Source organism: Rhodamnia argentea, chromosome 3 (genome assembly GCF_020921035.1).
Source record: "Rhodamnia argentea isolate NSW1041297 chromosome 3, ASM2092103v1, whole genome shotgun sequence".
NCBI classification, from domain to species: domain Eukaryota; kingdom Viridiplantae; phylum Streptophyta; class Magnoliopsida; order Myrtales; family Myrtaceae; genus Rhodamnia; species Rhodamnia argentea.
The window spans coordinates 12,405,319-12,426,100 of NC_063152.1; the positions used below are offsets into that span (position 1 = coordinate 12,405,319).

General features: G+C 38.3%; 2 protein-coding genes across 2 annotated transcripts in view; one reads left to right on the forward strand and one right to left on the reverse strand.

Annotated features, from left to right (window-relative positions):
* Positions 1 to 20,782, reverse strand: part of LOC115727613 (disease resistance protein RPV1-like) — an 81,310-nt gene that overhangs the window by 26,122 nt on the left and 34,406 nt on the right. The window lies entirely within an intron of this gene.
* On the forward strand, positions 612 to 7,324 carry LOC125314335 (ATP-dependent DNA helicase Q-like 1). The gene is made up of 10 exons (XM_048276371.1): positions 612 to 834; positions 1,347 to 1,738; positions 2,874 to 3,134; positions 4,034 to 4,202; positions 4,610 to 4,701; positions 4,780 to 4,823; positions 5,492 to 5,606; positions 5,683 to 6,036; positions 6,431 to 6,655; positions 6,926 to 7,324. The coding sequence occupies exons 1-10, from the start codon at positions 720 to 722 to the stop codon at positions 7,034 to 7,036; spliced, it is 1,878 nt and encodes a 625-aa protein (XP_048132328.1). The 5' UTR covers positions 612 to 719; the 3' UTR covers positions 7,037 to 7,324.

Consider the following 20,782-nt stretch of genomic DNA (forward strand, 5'->3'; position numbering starts at 1 on the left):
GGGAGCGGTGGTTGATGGGCTGTGAGGTGGTGGTGGTGTTCGGTGGCTGAGGAGGCGTCGCACGAAGTGAAAACAGAAGAAGAAAAGAAGGATAAAGAAGAAGAAAAAGAAGAGGGGGCACGGGAGAGTCGGCAGAGCAGCTAACGTGGGGAGAGAGAGAGAAAAATCCAGAAATATTTTTTTTACTAGGGGGCTGAATTGATAAGGTGGGTCCACTTTCATCATTTCACTTATCTTATAGTTCATAAATTCTAGGGTGTCACGTTAGCTGTGTAAAATTTCATGTTCAAAATATCCATAATACCGGTCTCTTTTAATTAAAAATCGAAGAAGGTTGCATTCTATTGCGGAATGGAATATAAAAATATTTCGTCACGGGTTTATCTCCGACGAAATACATTCGATTGCTATATTTACAGTAACATATACAAAGGAGAAAATGTGGATTGGAAACAGTATTACCTTGTCAATATTTTCTTTTTGCAAAGGAGCCTTCAAACAGATCCAAGGGAGTCAAATGAAACCAGAAAAACTTATACGGGGCAAAAATAGAAATTCAACAAATTTCAGGTCCGAAAACATCAATCCCGCCATCGTTGGCAAGGTTTTCGAAAAGAGCACTTCGAGCGCGCGCGCGTCTCGAGAAAGACTCCGGCTAAATTCGATTCCGACTCGTGCATCCTCAATCGATCGAATCGCTTGAACAGGTTGAAAATTCCATGGAGGATCGGGGCTTGGAGGTAGAGAAAGCTCGGTTACTGAGCTTGGCTCTCGAGTTCGGCTTCGATGAGCAGTCCGCCAGCAAGTGCTTGGACCGTCTCGTTTCGCTCTACGGTAACTCGAATCGTTACTTCGTCACGCATTTCTCTATGCGTGTTAGCGTTGTAAGGATTTATGTAGGTATTTCTCGTACCCAAGATGAGGATGGGTGTAGAATAGTCTGCTGTAGGTTTGAATAGGTCGGAGCTGTTTTCGCGAAGTTGTCTTACTGACGAGCAAAATGTCTGGCGCGGTTCCTGTTTGATGTTTTGAGGTTACTTTGATGTTGGCTTTTCTTGGTTATTGGCCAAATTGGGTGATATCTGGTGATGAGGGAATGGCGTAATTGCTTGTGTTGCGTGGATAATTATGGAATTGATTGATTGTGCATTCCTATAAAGAGATTTATTGCGGTTAATCCGTGTTCTGATGATGGCTGTGAAATGGTCTATTTTGTATTTAAATGAACTGGAGCTGGTTAAATTTTGTTCATTGAGCGTTAATGTCAATTTCATTTCTTTGTGGTTTTGGTGGAGAAATTTTATTGACTTGCAAAATCATCTTTCTCTTCATTTGGTTTTCTTAAGGTGACGAAGGTCGAGACTTTATCACTGTGGAGCACTGTGGCGATGAGTTTCTTGCAGAACTTGCCGAGACTATGCAAGATACTGAGGATTGGGATGATTTGCAAACTGCGGAATCAGAAGCTTGTGGAGTTTTGGCTGACATGTTTGGCCAAGGTATCCCTAATAACGGTGAATGCAATTGTGTGCACGATGTTAACATCATAGAACATTCTCCACAACCTGAGAAAAATCGAACTTTTCTTGAGGTTGATTCCTCTACTGACAGTGAAGATGAAGATGATATAGTTGGCAATAAAATGGGCAGGAAATCCACATGCTATATTCCTGATCAAAGCGGTACTATGAGCAATTCATCCGCTCAGTTTCCGGCGAGACGATCGTTAGAATCCATGGTATGCTTCTGAAAACTGTGAAGTTGTCTCAGCCCTTTCTGCCCCCACCAGTTTGAAGGGATTAAGAAAAAGAAAGAAAAGCCGGGTGGCTTGGCATGTTTTTTTCGATGCCCCAAACTAATTTGGTTGATTGTTGTTAAGTTTGTGGCTCAAGTTTTTGCTACATGGACCTGGATTAGGCTTGGGATTGGCCCATGTAATTGCATGGACCAAATACGCAGCTTGAAGAATGTCTGAGTATTGCATAGGGTTGGCCATTAGGGGAAGTGACTGTGGACACCTGAAGAAGCCACAATAGTTACCGGGCAAATCCCAGGAGTCTGGCCATGGTCCAGTTGTTTAGGAGGTTCACAAAAAGTTGGCAGATCTCGGCACGACTTTTTATTCTTTTAATGACGATTCTGCAACCCATATTTTTATATATTTTTGTTGCTGAGGTATGTTGGGGCCAACAAGGAAATTGACAAGAATTGAGAAGAGATTGTCTTGGTTTTTGATTGGGAGAGGTTAGAGTGTCCTTTTCAGAAAACTCTTGGGAAATGCTTTCCACTCGTCCCATTCGTTTTTTAGTGACATTTGCAATTGGGGTTTTGGTTAGTGAGAAATTGAATTATTTCTTATTGTAATTCCCTGTTGGTCATTGTGAACAATCCCCATTGACGTAGATGAAACTGCCCGACCCCTTAAATTAGTGTGTTACGGTTCTTTGCTCGTAAATTATGTCTTTCCTTTATCAGTTCCAGTTTGCTTGTAATTCTGCTTACAGCAAAGGACCTTATGTGGGGTACCTGTACAAAAGCATTTAGTAAATTGCTCATGAGGGCTCTCATCCGATCAAATGTATAATAGACACTCCGAACTTTGGCTAGTTACTTCCAGAGTCTTTAAGATGTAAAATGACTTATATTAGAACTGTTTGGGCAATAAAAACAGTGGATTTTTGTTTTGGATGATGTAATAATATCTATATGTCTCAAATTCTCTGAGAGTATAGTACATCATCGAAGTGTGAATTAGCATCCAGCGTCTTTCTTAGGAATGTTTTGCGAAATATTTCTTTGTGCACAAATTTCATTTTCCATCCCTCCATGTCAGAAACTATTTACGGTGCTGAAGAGGTTTATTTGTGTTGAAGGACTGTAAGAGCACTGTCACTCAAGGTTCGATAAAATCAGTTTCAAATAAAAGACATTGCTCTTGGATTCCAACATGCAAACAAGGGACTCTGAGTTTTGAGGAATTGCAAGCCTTGGATGACATAGAATTGGCAAATGTAGTAATATTCGGAAACAAGGCATTTCGACCAAATCAGCATCAGGCTTGTAAAGCTTCTGTAGCCAAGCAAGATTGCTTCGTTCTCATGCCCACTGGAGGTGGTAAAAGTTTATGTTACCAGGTTCGTGAATGTTAACAACTATATCATATGTGTAATGTCATGATGTATGGAGACAATGTTTAGAGCACAAGCCCTGCGCACTTTGCTCAATGGTTCCACCAATTAAATACTAGACGAGTAGACCTGTATGTTGAAATTTAAGCTTTAAAATGATCTTGTAATCTGCTTTGTTAGTGCTGTTGAGAAGTTTGTGCTTAAACTTAAGGAAGAAAATGTTTTCCAATTGCAAAGTAAGCGATACGAAGTGATTCAGGTACATAACCATGGGTTCCAATGAACTGGATCGGACTAAGTTGGAAATGAAGGAAATACAGGACAATCTCGTTCTGCCTTTGCACATTTCTATCTATTCCGTAATTTCTAGAATTTTAAGGTTTTTGCTATGCTTCGAGGACCTTTAATTACTTACAGGGAAATTTATCTTGTTTTTGCATGTAGTGTTGTTTTCAGTCATAGTTCAGGTCCAATTCAAAAGGGTTATTGAGTCAAAGAGGAATAAGTTTTCAAATTACTTGCACCAAATACAGATTGTAGATGTCTGTATGTCCTAAGTAGTGTTGTCTTTGCTATGTCATGATCTCAACTAGGCGTGATCATCTCCAAGAATTGGTTTGAAATTGATGTACTTTAATATAAGATGGATCTTGGTAGCATGCAAAACATTTGATCTACTGAATCACGAAGAAAGATATTAATCTGATTTTATTATGTTGAATTATCCTGAAGTGTTTCTGTTCAGTCTTGAAGTACTTGGTTGATATATGTTTCTAGCTGAAGTAATTGTAAGACATACAGTGACAACAGGTGCTTTCTGATTAGCTGAAGGTGAACAAAAGAATAATTCCCTCATCCCTTCCTTTCTTAATGTGCTCTTCTGATGTTTTTACCCTTCGTTTCAGCTGCCAGCAACTCTTAAACCAGGTGTCACAGTTGTTATATCACCCCTGCTATCTCTCATCCAGGATCAAATAATTACTCTAACCCTCAAGTATGGAATACCATCAACTTTCTTGAACTCTCAGCAAACTGCTGCCCAAGCAGCGGCTGTCCTCCAGGAACTAAGGCAAGGTTAAACGCTCTCTCTCTGTCTCTCTGTCTCTCTGTCTCTCTGTCTCTCTGTCTCTCTGTCTCTGTCTCTCTCTCTCTGTTCCTTGAGAGGTATATCATACCATACAATCTTTATCCCGCCATAAAACGGCTCTCTCTCCATATGTTGCCGTGGATGCACATTTTTTATGTAGTTAATGAAAAGATTCATGCCTGAGGTGTTTGCCTTAAAAGCAAATGTTGGGATCTTAGTGTTCCTAGAGAATTATATCATACCATACAATCTTTATCCCGCCATAAAATTTTGGGCTATTCTCCATGTGCTGCAATGGGGTTTCTATTGGACTTCTAAAACCTTTTGTTTTTTGCTGAGTGTTGTGATTGTCAAGCCATTAATCTCCACTGCTTTTCCTGCCTTTTCAGGAAAGATAAACCATCATGCAAGCTATTGTATGTAACTCCTGAAAGGATTGTGGGAAACCCATCATTTCTCGAGATATTAAAATGCTTGCATACAAAGGTACTATTTCTGATACACTGTAACTTTTTCTGAGAGTTTCTTTTTAACTTTTTGATACTCGACCATCACACATTGCAGGCACAACTAGCAGGTTTTGTTGTTGATGAGGCACATTGTGTGAGGTATGCTCTTTGGTGGCATCCTTGTATCTGAAGCAAAGATCATGCTAGAGTTACTTCAAAAGGAATAAGTATTTATGTTGTTGCCATTGCTAAACTACTCCTCGTTCCAGATAAAGAAAAGCAAGTTAATGTTATATATGCTCACTCAAACTCTTTTCCCGGATGTTTTTGCATTTTCTGCGTCTCTAGCCTAATTACATTTTCGGTGTTACACTGAACCTTCTGTGAAGTTCTAGTATGACAGAATGCAATGTTGAGATAACTAATTCTGGAAATGATCTAGTTCCTTCCTTTGGGAAAGGTCAGTGGCACATCATTAATAATATTAAGCAAAATGCACACAACTAAAATAAGCTCCAATGGAAATTAATTTCGGAAGTAATTGGAAGTGTCCATGTTTGGCATGATAGTCAGGTCTCAAGCTGGTTCTTGTGTCCCTATTTTATTCTTTTAACCTCTATACTATATATTGACAACTTAAGCTATAAGGCAAAAGTTTGCCCATGTGATCATTGATTGTGTTTCTTATGAGGTTTTTACTGGATTTTCACTGCCAGTGCCATCTCATGAAAGGAACGTACTGCTGGTTTGAGCTTTCTCCTATCTTTGAATGATTGTAAATGAGTAAAGTTTGTTGATCATTACTTTCTTTGTTGTCATTATTGCAGTCAATGGGGACATGATTTTCGTCCAGATTATAGGGGACTGGGATGTCTCAAGCAAAACTTTCCATACGTCCCAGTGATGGCCTTAACTGCAACTGCCACTCGGCCAGTTCATGAGGTACGAAACTTGCACATTAACCACCAGATTATGCTGAAATAATCATGGGATTGATTGAAATCTGCATCCATTGCAGGATATCCTAAAGGCTCTCAGGATCCCTCGTGCTCTTGTTCTTGAGACAAGCTTTGACAGACCAAACCTAAAGTATGAGGTCATAGCTAAGACCAAGGGACCACTGAAGCAGCTTGGAGAGCTCCTAAAGAATCGTTTTGCTAATTTTTGTGGCATTGTATATTGCCTCTCGAAGAGTGAATGTGTTGATGTTGCAAAATACTTGAATGATAAGTGCGGTATAAAGACGGTGTATTATCATGCTGGATTAGCAGCCCGTCAAAGAATAGCTGTTCAAAAGAAATGGCATACCGGAGAGGTCCAGGTTGTATGTGCTACCATTGCTTTTGGTATGGGAATAGACAAACCTGATGTTGTAAGTTGAAATGGACTTTTGTCCTTTGCCTATTTTAAGTTTTAGAATCAAGCTGACATGCTGGCAAATACTTGACTAATCCACTTTTCTTCTAATGTTTTAGTTTCACTAATTGGTTTCTTAGTGTGCTTGGAAGTAAATTTTGCTGTTTCCATGGTCCAGTGGCCTGCTAAATTGTCATTTGGGCTATTTATTGCAGGAACTAGCAAATTATGTACCTTTTCAAGTCAAATTCTTTCTTCCGTGCATGGAACCTTGGTGTGCTGAAATTAAGTTAAACGTGCAGAAAGTTCTTTTCTTTACTGTAAAAGTGGCAAATGAATGATCAAACTTGACCTTCAGTTATAATGTTTTTGTCATGTTCAGTAATTATTTTGTTGTTGCATGTGGTCAGCGTTTTGTCATCCACAGCACAATGTCCAAGTCAATCGAAAGCTATTACCAAGAATCAGGGAGGGCAGGAAGAGATAATGTACCAGCAGTATGCATTGTTCTATATGCCAAGAAGGATTTCAGCCGGGTTGTGTGCATGTTAAGGAGTGGTCAAGGATGTAAAACCAATATCTTTAAAGCTGCAATGGCTCAAGCTAGGAAAATGCAGCAATACTGTGAACTCAAGGTAATCCAATTTGTGTTTTCAACTACTCTCTAACGATCTCAACTAAGTGATGCTTCTATTTTTTGTTTCGTGTTTCCACTTTGTTCTATTGATTGTTGTTAGTGTTAGTCTGGCATTGACCAGTCTGGGTGCTGGATCATTTGATGGGTCTGTTGGCAACATATTCAAATCATAATGGAACCTTTGGGCTAAACTCATATTCCATGTACCTGAATGGAGCAAAGTCTATTTATAGACATGTGTTTCCTCTCTAATGTGTGAAATTTTCAGGACGAGTGTCGGCGGCAAACCTTACTTGCACACTTTGACGAGTCTTTGGATCGGAAACACTGCAAATACGGTTCTAATCCTTGCGACAATTGTCTCAAAGCCTCTTTGTAAAGGTACTCCTTTCAAGTGTCAATTCTCTCGATGGGCGACAGGGTACCGACCTACGCATGATCTTGAGCTGCACATTTCTTCTGGTTCCATCATCCGCAATTATTGGAAGACCACATGGTAATGGAGGGGTGAAGGCCCTTGACTAAGGACACAGAATACTTCAGTTGTGATGGTCTTGTCATCTCATGTTTGTCTTTCCCTTTCATCTGTAGTCATGATCCTTGTCTGGAATTAGTTATTTTCGTGAGGGGAAAGAAAATTTGGCTCGGTACATAAGCCGGAGACACGTATGGGAAGAAAAAGTCACTTGTTTCACTTCGGCTAAAGATTAACAGTGAAATCCAATCATACAAGCACATGTCGTCTTTCTTCTTTTTACCCGTTTCTGAATTACTGATGAATGCATATCATGAGTGTATCTGAAGTTGGTTTACTTGGAGGTTCAATTTTTCAAGTAGTATATCTTGAGATTAGATCTATTGGTTGAGAAACTTTCATTGGGGCATTGATCATCAGTTATCCAAGAATTGGCACTGCCGGCTTTCTGGTCGGCAAACATTGCATCGGTGGATCGGATTATTCAAACGATGGACTGAGATCTTAGATTCAGACTGTGCAATAGTTTTTCACACAGAGCACATGGCAATGCATATATAATTCGACAGTTAGGGATTTAACATGGCGTTATTATATATCTGGGTCAGGGACAGGGTTAGATTCATTTCGACTTGGACGTGTCGACTGCCCAATAATGCTCTCACGTGGCGCTTAACAGCTACTTCTTTGTTGTATTTGCATTACACAACTCCGGGTGATGGTTACGTAAACAAATTCATGAGAATTGCAGTCAATGCTTGGGGAAAGTAACACAAAAAAAAAAAAATCCGTTTTAAGTTTATTGTATTTGTATCAATTTTGTCTTACACTTTTTTACATTTTATCAATTAAATTTATCCGGTCAATTATGATCATAATCTATTGATGTAAATGTCGACCTTTTTACATTACACGATCGGCATCGACATGAACATTTTTAATAATATTTTTCCGTTTTTTTGCATTTATACAATTTATTTTCATTTTTATCCTTTTTTTCACTTTTCTTTTATTGAGGGTCGACAAGGGTCACTAGCCAGCTCTCTTCGGATTTGGGTGTCATTGCCCTCGCCCAAACTCGGCGAGGGGTTGCATGCCCTCGCTTTGGCTAATGAATGGGGTGAGAGGGGCCTTCGTATATAACCGGTGACTCTTGCCGGTCCTTTGTATAAAAAAAAAAAAGCCAAAAGAATCATAAAATATTCAAAAGAATTGTTGAAATATTATTTAAAAATATTCACATCAATCTTGGTCGTGTCACGTAGGATGTTTGGCATCCACGTCAATGATTTCCCATCAAAATTGATTAAATGGACTCAATTGAGAGAATGTGAAAATATTTTGAGGCTGAATTAACAGAAATGTAATATGTTTGTAACTTTTTTTTTTTTGGCAATTGTCCTGTCAATGCGTTGTACTCGAAAGGGTGGTTGAAATCAGCCACGGTTTTGATGACATCCCCAGCATCGCAGTAGGTGAGGGAAGTTTAACCCTGCTGGCCCAGAAGATGGTAATTCACGTATTGCCTATTCGAATCGAGGACAAAATTGTTCCTCTGAATGTTTAGAATGTGCAGCACGACTCAATCGAAAGTGATTTGTTTCAGAAGTATCTATATTGGATTGGAGGATTCTCTTCGGCCAAAAAGAAGAAAGAAGAAAAGCGTGGGGTATGCTCATTATTCTCTGGGGGACCTCCCAGAACAGAGCCTGTGCTGTGAAAAAGATGTCCAAGTGGAGGCAAATATAAAATTTTGGAAGCTTGTAAGATAGCAGTAACTGCAGCTCAGATTGAATGGGATTTTGGAGAAAGAACTGCTGCTACATGGATCGAAATAGATGAAATAAATAAATAAATAAATAATCCTGAAGATACCTCAATTCAACCGACAAAAATATCTAGGTTTGCACAAATTCCAACTTGTTGATTATCACCGGGTGGGTTTGCCATCATTGAAATTTAAGTTAAGGGTGATAATTGATAGTGGTAAGCGGTTTCGGAATCGGTTCTTTCATACTGGAATCATTAATGACCCGTCGGAACCGATTCTTCAATTTTCGGAACCTAGAACTTACCATGTCACTGGTTCCAAGGTCGATTTCCGAGTCTACTCGGGACATTAGTATTTCTTAATTGAATGGTTGCATGGTTGCGGTGAAACATCACCCGTAATGACTACGATTTGCTGTTACAATTCAATGACCACAACTCATATTTAAACACATCAAGAATATGAAACATTAGCAAAGTAAAAAGTCCCAATCATGATATATCGCGAGAAATGAAAGCTCGGATTAGTAGTTTCATATTACACATTCATCAACGGACTCCATGAAATACTGTAGGATCGTGCGAACATACGGAACAAGAAAAAAACAAGAACTTGTTCCGCATTCCGGAACCCGTAACCTATCTGTTGGAACCGATTTATCAATTTTTGAAATCTAAAACCAGCTATATGCATACTATAATACTGGAAATTCCCGGTTCTACCCTGAAATAATGCTCGCCTCTGATATTTGATGGCTATATCTCAATCAGAACATTTCCTAGCGGACGTAGAAATTCTATAGTGACTTCAAGGTATGATCACTGCTAACCGGCCGTCTCCACCCATTTCATACTTACTAAAGAAATCGAACTTAGTTGTTCTTGTTCGGGTATCTCTAAGATGGTCCCCTTATCCTTCTAAAGAGGACCCTGGTGGCTAGGACACATCACCTGGCTTTTTGTTATGATTCTTGAGTCCTGGACCATCGCCACATGCAACAAGAGTACGTGGTTCATTGCGCATGATGTAAGCGAGATCAAATTGGAGATGAGGTGACTTAGGTCCCCCAAGGAGAAGAAGACAAGTTTAATGATGACTTTGATGCAACAAGAAACGCCGGTTCTAATTAGACTTACCTGTCGTGGGGGCATTCCTGGTTTGTACATTATCCTAGGCTCGTAGCATATCTGTTTATGCATTCTTCGTCCCGAAATCTTGCCGAGGGTTGTGCTCATTTGTTAAATGACATGACAAATGATTGCCCCCATGAAATTTCCACGAACCTTGAAAATTGGGTCCCCCAATTATAAGGTAGTATATATAGGCAATGCAGAATCAATTGAAAAATTTGCGGAAACCTCAAGATGAATTGCAATTGTATCAATTCAATCTCAATTTTTTTTTATTAATTGAATCCTAAACCTTTTGCATTTATGTCAATCCAGTCCACTCGATCAATTTTGATATGGACATCGGTCATCCTATATGGTACAAATGGCACTGACGTGAATAATTTTTAATAATCTTTTAATATAATTTTTATGTTTTTATTGTTTTTTTTCTAGCTTTGGTTGATGAGGGCCATTGGCACCGGTGAGGGCATCGCAGCCCTCGGTGATGCCATTATGACACCCGGGATCAATTTACCGAGGTATATTTTACATGCGATTACCTATTTCGAGAGTGCTTCCACCTGAGCATGCTTAATTTGGAGTTCTAAAGTTAAGCATTGCCATCACGTCAAAAGATGCATTCCTGAATTAATTCCAGTTTTTTACATATATATATATATATATATATATATATATATATTATAAAATCGCGATCCCCCATACAGTGCACAATTCGATTCATTCCTATCCCCTTCGCCAAACTAAAAGTCTGCCAAGGCAACTCCTTATCTAGATCCTCTAACCTCGGCGACTACTCCCTGCGCTTGTCATATCGAGTCATTATAGCTAGCCTCGCTCGCTGCCGTGATGGCCTTGCCCTGAGCCGAGCAAGGGCCGGCGGCCGGAAAGGGCAACCAGCCTTCGCTCGCAATCGACAAGGGCTTAACGACCCTGACAGCCACTTTAAAGGGAAAAAAAAAAAGATAGGAAGAAAGATAATAAAATTTCAAAAAAATTAAATTATTATTAAAAATTATTCACATCAACACTGGTCATATCCCGTAAGACACCCGACACGACGTCCACGTTAGCAATTTTTGGCTAGCAAATTTCGTACGATAAATTGACCAAAAAAAATTTAAGATTAAATCAACACAATTACAATAGGTTTAGGACTTTTTTTTTTAATTTTCATGAAATCAATCGAGGCATCTTGTTACCGAATTGATCGGCGAGCGAATTTCGTATGATAACTTCATATCCAAAATGAGGGCCGCGTACAAAAATATTTGAAGTTGGATACGGCATTGAAGTTGGATACGGCATTCAGAAAAGTACATGGCCTAAAGCAGATAGATAGGCACCTAGCAATCATATGGTCCTAGTTCGGTTAGTGCGAGTCTAATGTTTGCTGATTCACATTTAACTGCCAAAGACTCGATTAGGCTTTCAATTTCTGGTCAACAAAAGGGGGCTCGTCTACGTTGTATGCATGTCCTGCGGCGGCGTTCGATCCTAACACTTAAAAAGTCTACGTAGGTTGAAATGAAATAGGTAAGAGAAAGGACCCAAAAAAAAAAAAAAAAAAAAAAAGAAACGGAATCACGTGAATTGAGCCTGAAGTCAAACATTTTGCCTTTCTTATTTCATTCACTAGCGGAGAAAAGGTTATTTGAGATATGAAAAAGTACAATTCAAAAGCTTACGCTGGCTGACCGACGTAAGAACTGTCTTGTGAATATAAAGAGCTAGTGGCTATGCTTTGTTTTTATGAAGAGCACTGACAAATCATGAGCTTACAATTTTGTAAATACTTCCTCAACACATTCAAAGTTCCTCCAATTACTGTACTAATCCTAGCCATGAGAAAATAATTGTGCACCACCCCATTTCAACCCAAGTCCATTCACTAAATAATACGTGTCTAATGGTACCGCATTTTAGATCTTTTTAAGAAATGTTTTCCTCACTTACTTTCTCCCTTCCCTAACAATCCCAGCACGCCTAGCGATAGTCCAATTACTACCCTAACAAGTTTTAATCCCACCTACACGTACTTCTTTCTAAACTGATTGGTCCAATAAAATGGGACTTGGTAAAACGAAACATGGGGGTGGTTGTCTGAAAAAAATACATGATCATTGGATTTTGATGTCATTGTAATTGGATAAATATTTCTTTATAGAAAATTACAGTGTGTTTAGGTTGGTGAGTATATGCAATGAAGGTGCAACTCAAATGTTTATGCTCTTCGAATGTGTAAACAATTTTCTTTTAACTAATTTGTTTTAACCTTATTGCGAGTGACAAAATCCGTCCTTGACCTCCCCAACATTTTGCATGATACAATCTCATTTATACTAGGCACAGTGACAAAAATTATTCCTGAACTTTGCTTCAAGATGTGCGACGTGATCCCTCAACTTTAAATTTGTTCAATATTATCCTTGAACTTTTGGTGCACGTTTACTTTAGTTCCTCGATCGTATGAAAATATTTAATATTGTCCTTCCATTAATTCAAGTTTAGAGACTACATTAAATATTTTCATACGGTTCGAGGACTCAACCGAATATGCACAAAAAGTCCAGGGTTAGAACTTCATGAGCCGCATTGCACATTGAACTAAAGTTCGGTGATCATATTGCGTAAATTTAAAGTTCGATGATCACGTTACATGATAACATAGAAATTAAGAGATTATTTTTATAATTTACCAGCCGTTACAGAATTTCGTTTATATCACGCTTCAGATCTATGTTCCTAGAACTTTCCCTTAACTGGTTTTTTTTTTTTTTGGGACGAAAAGAAATTTCCCTAAACCGCGTTACCAGTTCGCGTCGCTTTTTCTCCCGGTGGGCTCCGCTTCTAGTAGACTTGACTTCTGACAAACTCAATCAATATCAAATGTTGAGGAAATTGCAGTATTAGTCCTCGGCATTCCCAATATTGCATTTTCGGTCCTTGCCTATGCCTTGTTTTTTTAACGAGCACAACACAAATCGAGATTGCATTTTCGGTCCTTGCCTATGGTTTGATTGGTAAGAAAGTTTGCCTATATAAATTTTGATGTGAAAATCTGGAGTTTTCTTTTTAGTTTCGCGCTTTTACGTGTGAAGCAGTATGTCATATGAACCTAGCGCTTCAATTTTCTTTGTTTTCGTTCTATTAGCTTGAAAATGGAGCAGGCAACTCGCTTTCGCTTAATGAAGTATTGCAAAAAATGTATTGCTCTTGATCTGAATGTTTTAGTGAATCAGTCTTTCTTGGACATTTTCTGCTAATAGTCGGCAAACGACCTATTTAGACGGAGCGACTTCCCTCGTCCACAATACAAAGATGGCAACCGAGTGAGCGATTTGAAATGTCCAATCTTCATTTTTATTCATAGCTCCTCCAATCTTCTATCTAACATGCATTTGAATTGATACACATTGCGAATCTTCTTGGCATTAGGGGTGAGCATGGTTCGGATGGGCCGTTCTCACCCTAGAATCGGGAACTACCGACTAAGCAAAAAAAAAAAATGATAAAGATTCCTTTTACAGGGAAACTCAAGACTCACCGGTGGGTGAGTGGCGTCAAGCTCACGGTCGGTCACGAGATGCATAAAAACTGACTTTCGTTTATATTAGGCTTGAGACGTCTTTCCCAGAACTTTCCCTGGCTGAATAGTCTTCGAATAATAAAAACAACCGTTTTTTGCATAAAAAATAGACTGGGGAGTGGTGACTGACTTTCGTTCAAATTAAGCTTGAGGCCTCTTTCCTGGAACTTTCCCTTATTTTATTTTATTTTTTGCTCGGAGGTCGCAATATGAAATTTCTACTTTTGCCGGTGACATAATAGAGAAAAGAAAGAAAGAGAGATGTTTCGCTGAAATTGGATGGTCGACGAAATACCTTTCATTGAAATTGGTTTTTTCGTTTTTCGATTTTTATTAAGAGGAGATGAGGTTCTGTGGCGATTTCGGATAAAAGTTGTATCAATAATCTCCGCTCTTTGTAAACTTGACTTTTTACGAACTAAAGAATATGCAAGTTTGGTCCTCAGTTGAAATAAGATATTGAGGAAATTATAGTATTGGTCCATAGTATTTCAAGGATTTCATTTTTGGTCCACGGCTATGCTTTGTTTTTTCACGGGGCGCAGACAAATCGAGATTGCAATTCCAATTTATTTCCTTATCTCTAGAATTTCTTCGGTTACTATTTTCAGAATTACGCGATACTTTTGGAATAGATTTATGATTAGATTTCTTTTAATTGAACAATAGATATTCCTGTTTTGTTAGCTAATTTATTTCCTAGATCTGCTTGCAGTGATTTTATTTTATATTTTAAAAGAGTTAGTCTTTATTTGAGTGATCCTTCAAGTGGTTGGTTCTTCCCCTATTTCTATCTATAATCTATTTAACTTATCCACTTTTTTTTTGCATTTAATTAGGGAATAGAAACCGCGTTCTTCCATTTTAAACTTCAGATCATAATTGACTACATTCACCCTAGCGATTGTCTAATCCCCGAAAACTTTTATACAATGCATGCGCAGAAGTGATTGGTCCAATGGATGGGTAGCCACATGGCAAATAGCGGTACTTCATCTTCTTTTATCCCAATAATTAGCTCTTCATATAACGAAAAATAAAACAAATAATCCTTTAATTTTGGTCCAACATATAATGTGACTCTATGATTTTTTTTTGTACACTGTTTTCAGAATGAGGTTATATCTTGTCAAATAAATTTATGCTTTTCAAACAGTAAATTTTCCAATTTTATTAGCTAATTTGTTTCCTAGAGCTATTTGAAGTGACTTTTATTTTCTATTCTTTGGAAATAAGTTGGTCTTTGAGTTGAGGATCGTTTGTTTCCCATCTTCCATCTTTAGAGAATAGAGATCGCCCTCTTCATTTTCGAATTTTACATCCCAATTGACTACATTCGTCCGAACAATAGCCTTATTGCTAGCCCGACAACTTTTGTTCCATGTATCCGCACTACTTTCTAAAGTGTTTGGTCCAACAAATAGGGAGCCACGTGGCAAATAGGGGCACCTCGTCTTGTTTTCTTCCCATAGAACGAGAATGATACAGATAAAAAAAATTGAGTGAAGACACTAATGGGTTATTGTCTAAGATAATTACTTAATCATATGCTTGTGCTTTCACTCCAATCGAATAAGTACTTAGAATATATATATATTTTTGTAGTGTGTAAGTTGCGGAGAATATATAATGTAGGTGCAATTCAAATGTTGTGGTCTTCAGTTATGAAAACATTATTCCTTCAAAAAAGGTTCTCACCTGTCTTAACCTTAATGCTTGCGAAAATCCGTCATTGACCTCAACAATACTTTGCATGATCTAATTTTATATAGTAGACGATCAACAAGCAAATTGAACCTGGAAATCCTTGCCCAAGATTGATCTTGATTAAAGAAATAACAATCTTCGCATATAAAACCGGCTGGCTATGGACATGCTAAGATCAAGAAATGATCCACATGCCTAGACTCGCCCACATGCACTTTGAGCTAGCAAGGGTCTAGCAGGCTGCTAGGCCTATAATTAACTCTCTTTTCACAATTTCACACCTTAATTACGCTTTAAGCATACTTGCACTGCGAGCTCGGGAGGCTCTTGCAGGCTGCTAGCCCTATAATTACCACTCTTGTTGCAAATTTCACACCATAATTAAGCTTTAAAGTTTCAAAGTTAAGCACGGGACACTTATCGAAAGTAAATAGTGTCAAGTACAAATTTTTATGAAGAGAGTCTCAAATTGAAATTACAGGTAACGAAATAGTGACTCTCCAGATAATGTTTTCATCAAAGTAGTGTCTCCCCATTTCCATATAAGTCAACTCTAAGATGGAACAATCAGTCCTAGATTAATGTCAAAATGCATTCCTAAACCACGATCTCAATGAGGAAGTTTAGGTGCTGCATGATAACACTTCTTTTTTTGGATTTCTCCGCCGGAAGTCAATCCGGCGGGGAAATCCGTTTGGTAAAAACTTTGCCGAAGTAGAAATCTGTTTGGTAAAAAAATTGACTTCCGGCAAGATTTTTAACTTCCGGCAAGATTTTTGGCCAACTTTGAGAAGCAATTTTTTTTTACTTCTCCACCTTAGAATTACTTCTTTGATCATGCCGACCACCGCCGGCCACCCATCGCCGACCACCGCCGGCGGCGGCGGCGGCCGCCGCCCGCCGGTCAGAAGTAAAAATTTGTTTCGGTTATCAAACGCATTTCTCTATCAGAAATCAACTTATGAAGTAGAAATAGAAAAAACTACTTTTGCTAAAAAGCAGAAGCTGAAAAATTCACTTCTTGCCCGAATGACTTCTGGAACAGAGAAGTGTTATCATGCAGAGCCTTATATGGTACCTCCCCTTTGATACACTCATCCTTCCAGCGTAGTGTGTTGATTACATCGAGCGTTATATGGCTTGAAACATGCACCTTGTCGATGGTATTCCAAGTTTAGCTAAACTTTTTCGGCTTGGTCAAATCCAATCCCTATGACAATGCTCTTTTTCTTGGGCGCACATTTTGAAGGTATATAATGCTGCTCTTCACGGTTCTTACTAGGTGTGTCAAAACCGAATAATATATCCGAACCGAAATATGAACCGTCCCGACCAGAATTTTCAGGTACTTTCGGTTTGGGTCTTTTATGGGTTGGGTAATCACTTGAAATTCTGGGTATTATAAAGATTTAGGGTCAAGTTGATTAGTGTTTTGGCTTGGGTATAAATTGGCAAAATGTATAGAAAATTAGGGGTGAGCGGTTCCGGGTTCCTTATAGGTTCCACCTGGAACCTGGAACCTACCCGTCGGAACGGGTTCCTCATTTTTTGGAACCTGGAACCTACCCGTCATACCTTGGAACCTGGAACCTACCCTATCACAAGTTCTAGGGTCGGTTCCGAGGTACCCGAGAACCTATCAATTTCTGTTATTTTCTTTTATTTTTTCATTTTTAGTTAAGCAAAATGACAATGAACGCTACAACATCTAAGATAAAGTAGATGTGAGTGATTTTAGACTCTGTACAAGTTACATTTAGAACCCGAACCAATCTATTGGAACACGTTTATCATTTTTTGGAACTCGAAACCTAAAAATTTGTTTGGCTCCAAATTATACACTCATCATCGGATGCCATAGAATATTATATGATCGTACAAAAACATATACAAAAAAATATATAAAAATTTATTTCAGAATCTATGGTCTAGGTTCCAGGTTCCAGGTTCTAGATAGTGGAACCTAGAACCTACCCGTTAGAACAGGTTCCTAAATTTTTGGAACCTGGAACCTACCCTGCATACCTTGGAACCTGGAACCAGACCGGATCCTACGGGTTCCGGTTCCAGGTTCTCGGTTCTACCCCGGAACCATGCTCACCCCTAAAGAAAATGATTCACCAAGTGGAAAGCTTAAAACACACATTTTTTGTTATTAAAGAAAATTAATATTTTTAAAAGAACAATGGTGTCAAATGGGTCAAGTCGGTTCGTGTTTGTGTATTGTTGAATGATTCCTTATTTTCATTTCTAGATTTAAAAATCACAGCACTTAATATCACGTACATCCATTTTCAATGCTTATTTTTCAGTTTATTAGATGAGGGATGAGTTCATTTGCCCTCATATGCCATCCAACAACTAAATCCATATGCCATTTTCCACCTGCTTTGTATGTAAAATGAGGTTTTACAAATAGTTAATTTTAAAAAGGAAAACTTACCCCATCCTGCAACTGCTTTGGGTTATTTTCTAGAATGTTTCAGGCCAGTTCGGGTCGGGCAAAGCATATTCCTCTAATGTTTCGGGTTGAGTCGAGTATCACGGAAACCCGACCCTTGACACCCTTAGTATGGTCAAATTAGCATTTCAAAACTCAAGCAATATTTTAGTCAACAGTTTGAAATGAAAGACTTGGGCGACTTGGGTACCTTTTAGGCTTGAAGCATTTATCGCATAGAATGGTAATTGATTTTATTTGCATAACCTAGTAGTGCACTCGTTGCCTTAAGAGGTAAAAAGGCTATTGCTTCTGTCTTCAATCAAGAGAAAAAAGAGGAAGATAAGATTAGCAGAGAATTCTATAACAGACGATTTGTAGCATCCGGATGATTCAATTCCTTTTGAGGAATTAATGACCGCTACGCACCTTACACGCTAGTTCTGCTTTCACATATGTATGCTGAGATCGGAAAAGTTTCTAGTTCCCATGAATCTTGATCTGCCTCCTGGCATTGGTAGCTATTGGAAGGCTTCAACCTATTTATCTATCCTATCCCTTGCTTTAGTATTTATCGTATACTGGCTCCGTACACTCCCTTGTAATTCAGCGTGGCAGCAAGTAATCCTTCGATTATTATATTTCACAAGCAAAATAAGCTAATAATCTTCTTTCTCGAGTAGGACTCGCCGACAATAAAGTCGTTACAACTCCTATTGAGACCAATGTCAAATTTGATGCCAAAATGAGACTCCTTTTTCAAATCCTATACTTTATCGACAATTGATCAGCAATCTTGTATATTTCACTGTTGCTTGGACCTGACATTGCCTGTGTTGTTCATATTGTTTGACAGTACATGACTGCGCCCAATGTGACTCATTTGTTGCAGTCCTTTGAATTCTTCGCTCCATCAAGAGTACAATATTTTAGTGGCCTTCACTTTTCTACCCATAGTATTTTGGAGTTGACAGCTTATTCTGATGCTAACTAAGTCAGTGACCCTCATGATCTTTGGTACACTAATTTTTTTTTTTCTGGTCCTTTGCTACACTATGAGCAACTACTTTTTATTTTTTGGCAACTCACTTACCTCATGGCATACCAAGAAACAAACCACTGTCACTCGCTCTAGTATAGAAATAGAATATCGGGCTATTATTGATACGGCATCAATGTTATTATGGTTGCAATGACTACTGGAAGACTTGAGAGTGCGCTATAACAGCAATACAATCATCCATTGCGACAATTGCAATGCTATCCAAATAGCGTAGAGTGATGTTTTTCATGAATGCACTAAACACATTGAAGTCGACTGTCATTTTATCTAATACCACGTTTGTCATGTTGTTTTCGACTTGTATCCACTGCATTCGCTGATTAGAGTACTTACATCTTCACCAAGACATATCCATCTAGACGTTTAAGTGTGGTGTTAGAGATATATTTAGGACTAAGATATAGGATAACGTTAGTTATAGTTTACCTGAAATAATGCCTCCCCACTTCCCCAGATAATGTTTTCGCCAAATAATGGAATAATGTCTCCCCTTTTCCTAGATACATCAACCCTAACATTTCGACCAAAAACAAATCAACCCTAACATGGCATGATTAGTGGTGGGCTGCACCCCTTGTAGAGTTGACTTTTGACTAATTCACAACATGCAAGTTTCGTTCTCAGTGGAAATTGCAATATCAGTCCTTAGTGTTTCGACTGTTTCATTTTTGGTCCCTTGCTATGCTTTGGTTTTTGACGGGATTGAGATTGCAACTTTATTTCATCTCCTCAACTCTAGGAATTTTTTTTTTCAGATACCATTTTTATAATGAGGCGATATATTTTAAACAGATTTATGATTATATTTCTTTTACTTGAACCGTAAATTTCTCGTTTTATTAGGTGATTTATTTCCTAGATCTGTCTGGAGTATTTTTATTTTTATTTTTATTTTTCATATTCTTAAATAACTCAAGTCTTTAGTTGACTGCATTCAGGTATCCTCACTTCTTTCTAAAGTGGTCGGTCCAATAAATTGGGAGCCACATGGCAGTTGCCTTGTCTTGTTTTACATCAATAGAATAAGCATCATACGTAAAAATTAAATCGGAAGAAACGAAATTAGTGGGAGGTTGTCGAAAGTAATTGATGAATCCCTGGTTTCTGGTGTAGACTAATCTATATATATATATATATATATATATATATATATATATATATATATATATATATATATATATATATATTGTTGGTGATGTGTTGTTGGTTTGTGGAGAATATATAATGTAGGTGCGATTCACCAATGTGGCCTTCAAATAAGCAATCATATATATATATATATATATATATATACCATAGGTCTCTGGATCGATAGACACATGCATAAAATACAAATTAAAATCGAAGATGGATGAGGAGAATGATGAAAGTCTATAGAAGAAAACAAGATATGGAAGTCAATTACGTCTGAAATACAAAGAGTGTATTAAGTAACGTGTGAATTCCGTAGAGTCAAATAAGTCACAAATAGCAGTAACTAGTTCCCATATCAAAGTCATACATGTCAAAATAATTACAACATGTAAACAAATAGAATATATAAAAAGAAATAAAAGATAATGCATGTGAGGGTCAGGGGATCTTCAACCCAAGCTCGGGCTTCGTCGCTCAAGCTTTGGAGAATGTTCATCGCTCGGACAAGAAGTACTTAAACCTCAATTGTCCGGATGGGGCTCCCAGCCGGCATCACACGAGTAACTCCAAAGAAACAGAGCTTCACCCTTACTTGAATGTCAGAAATATGTCAAAGGGCATGAGATAAACCACCAGTAGGAGGCACGGCCTTCCGATTCTGGGGTATAGTCTAAAATGCAGAAAATAAACTGCAGAATATAAGAACACAGCTTTGAACACCACAAGTAGGAGGCAGAGCCTCTCGCGATCTGTGGGTATCGAGCTATAAATGTCAAAAATTCACAATGTATATTATAAAATCAGAAGAATACATCA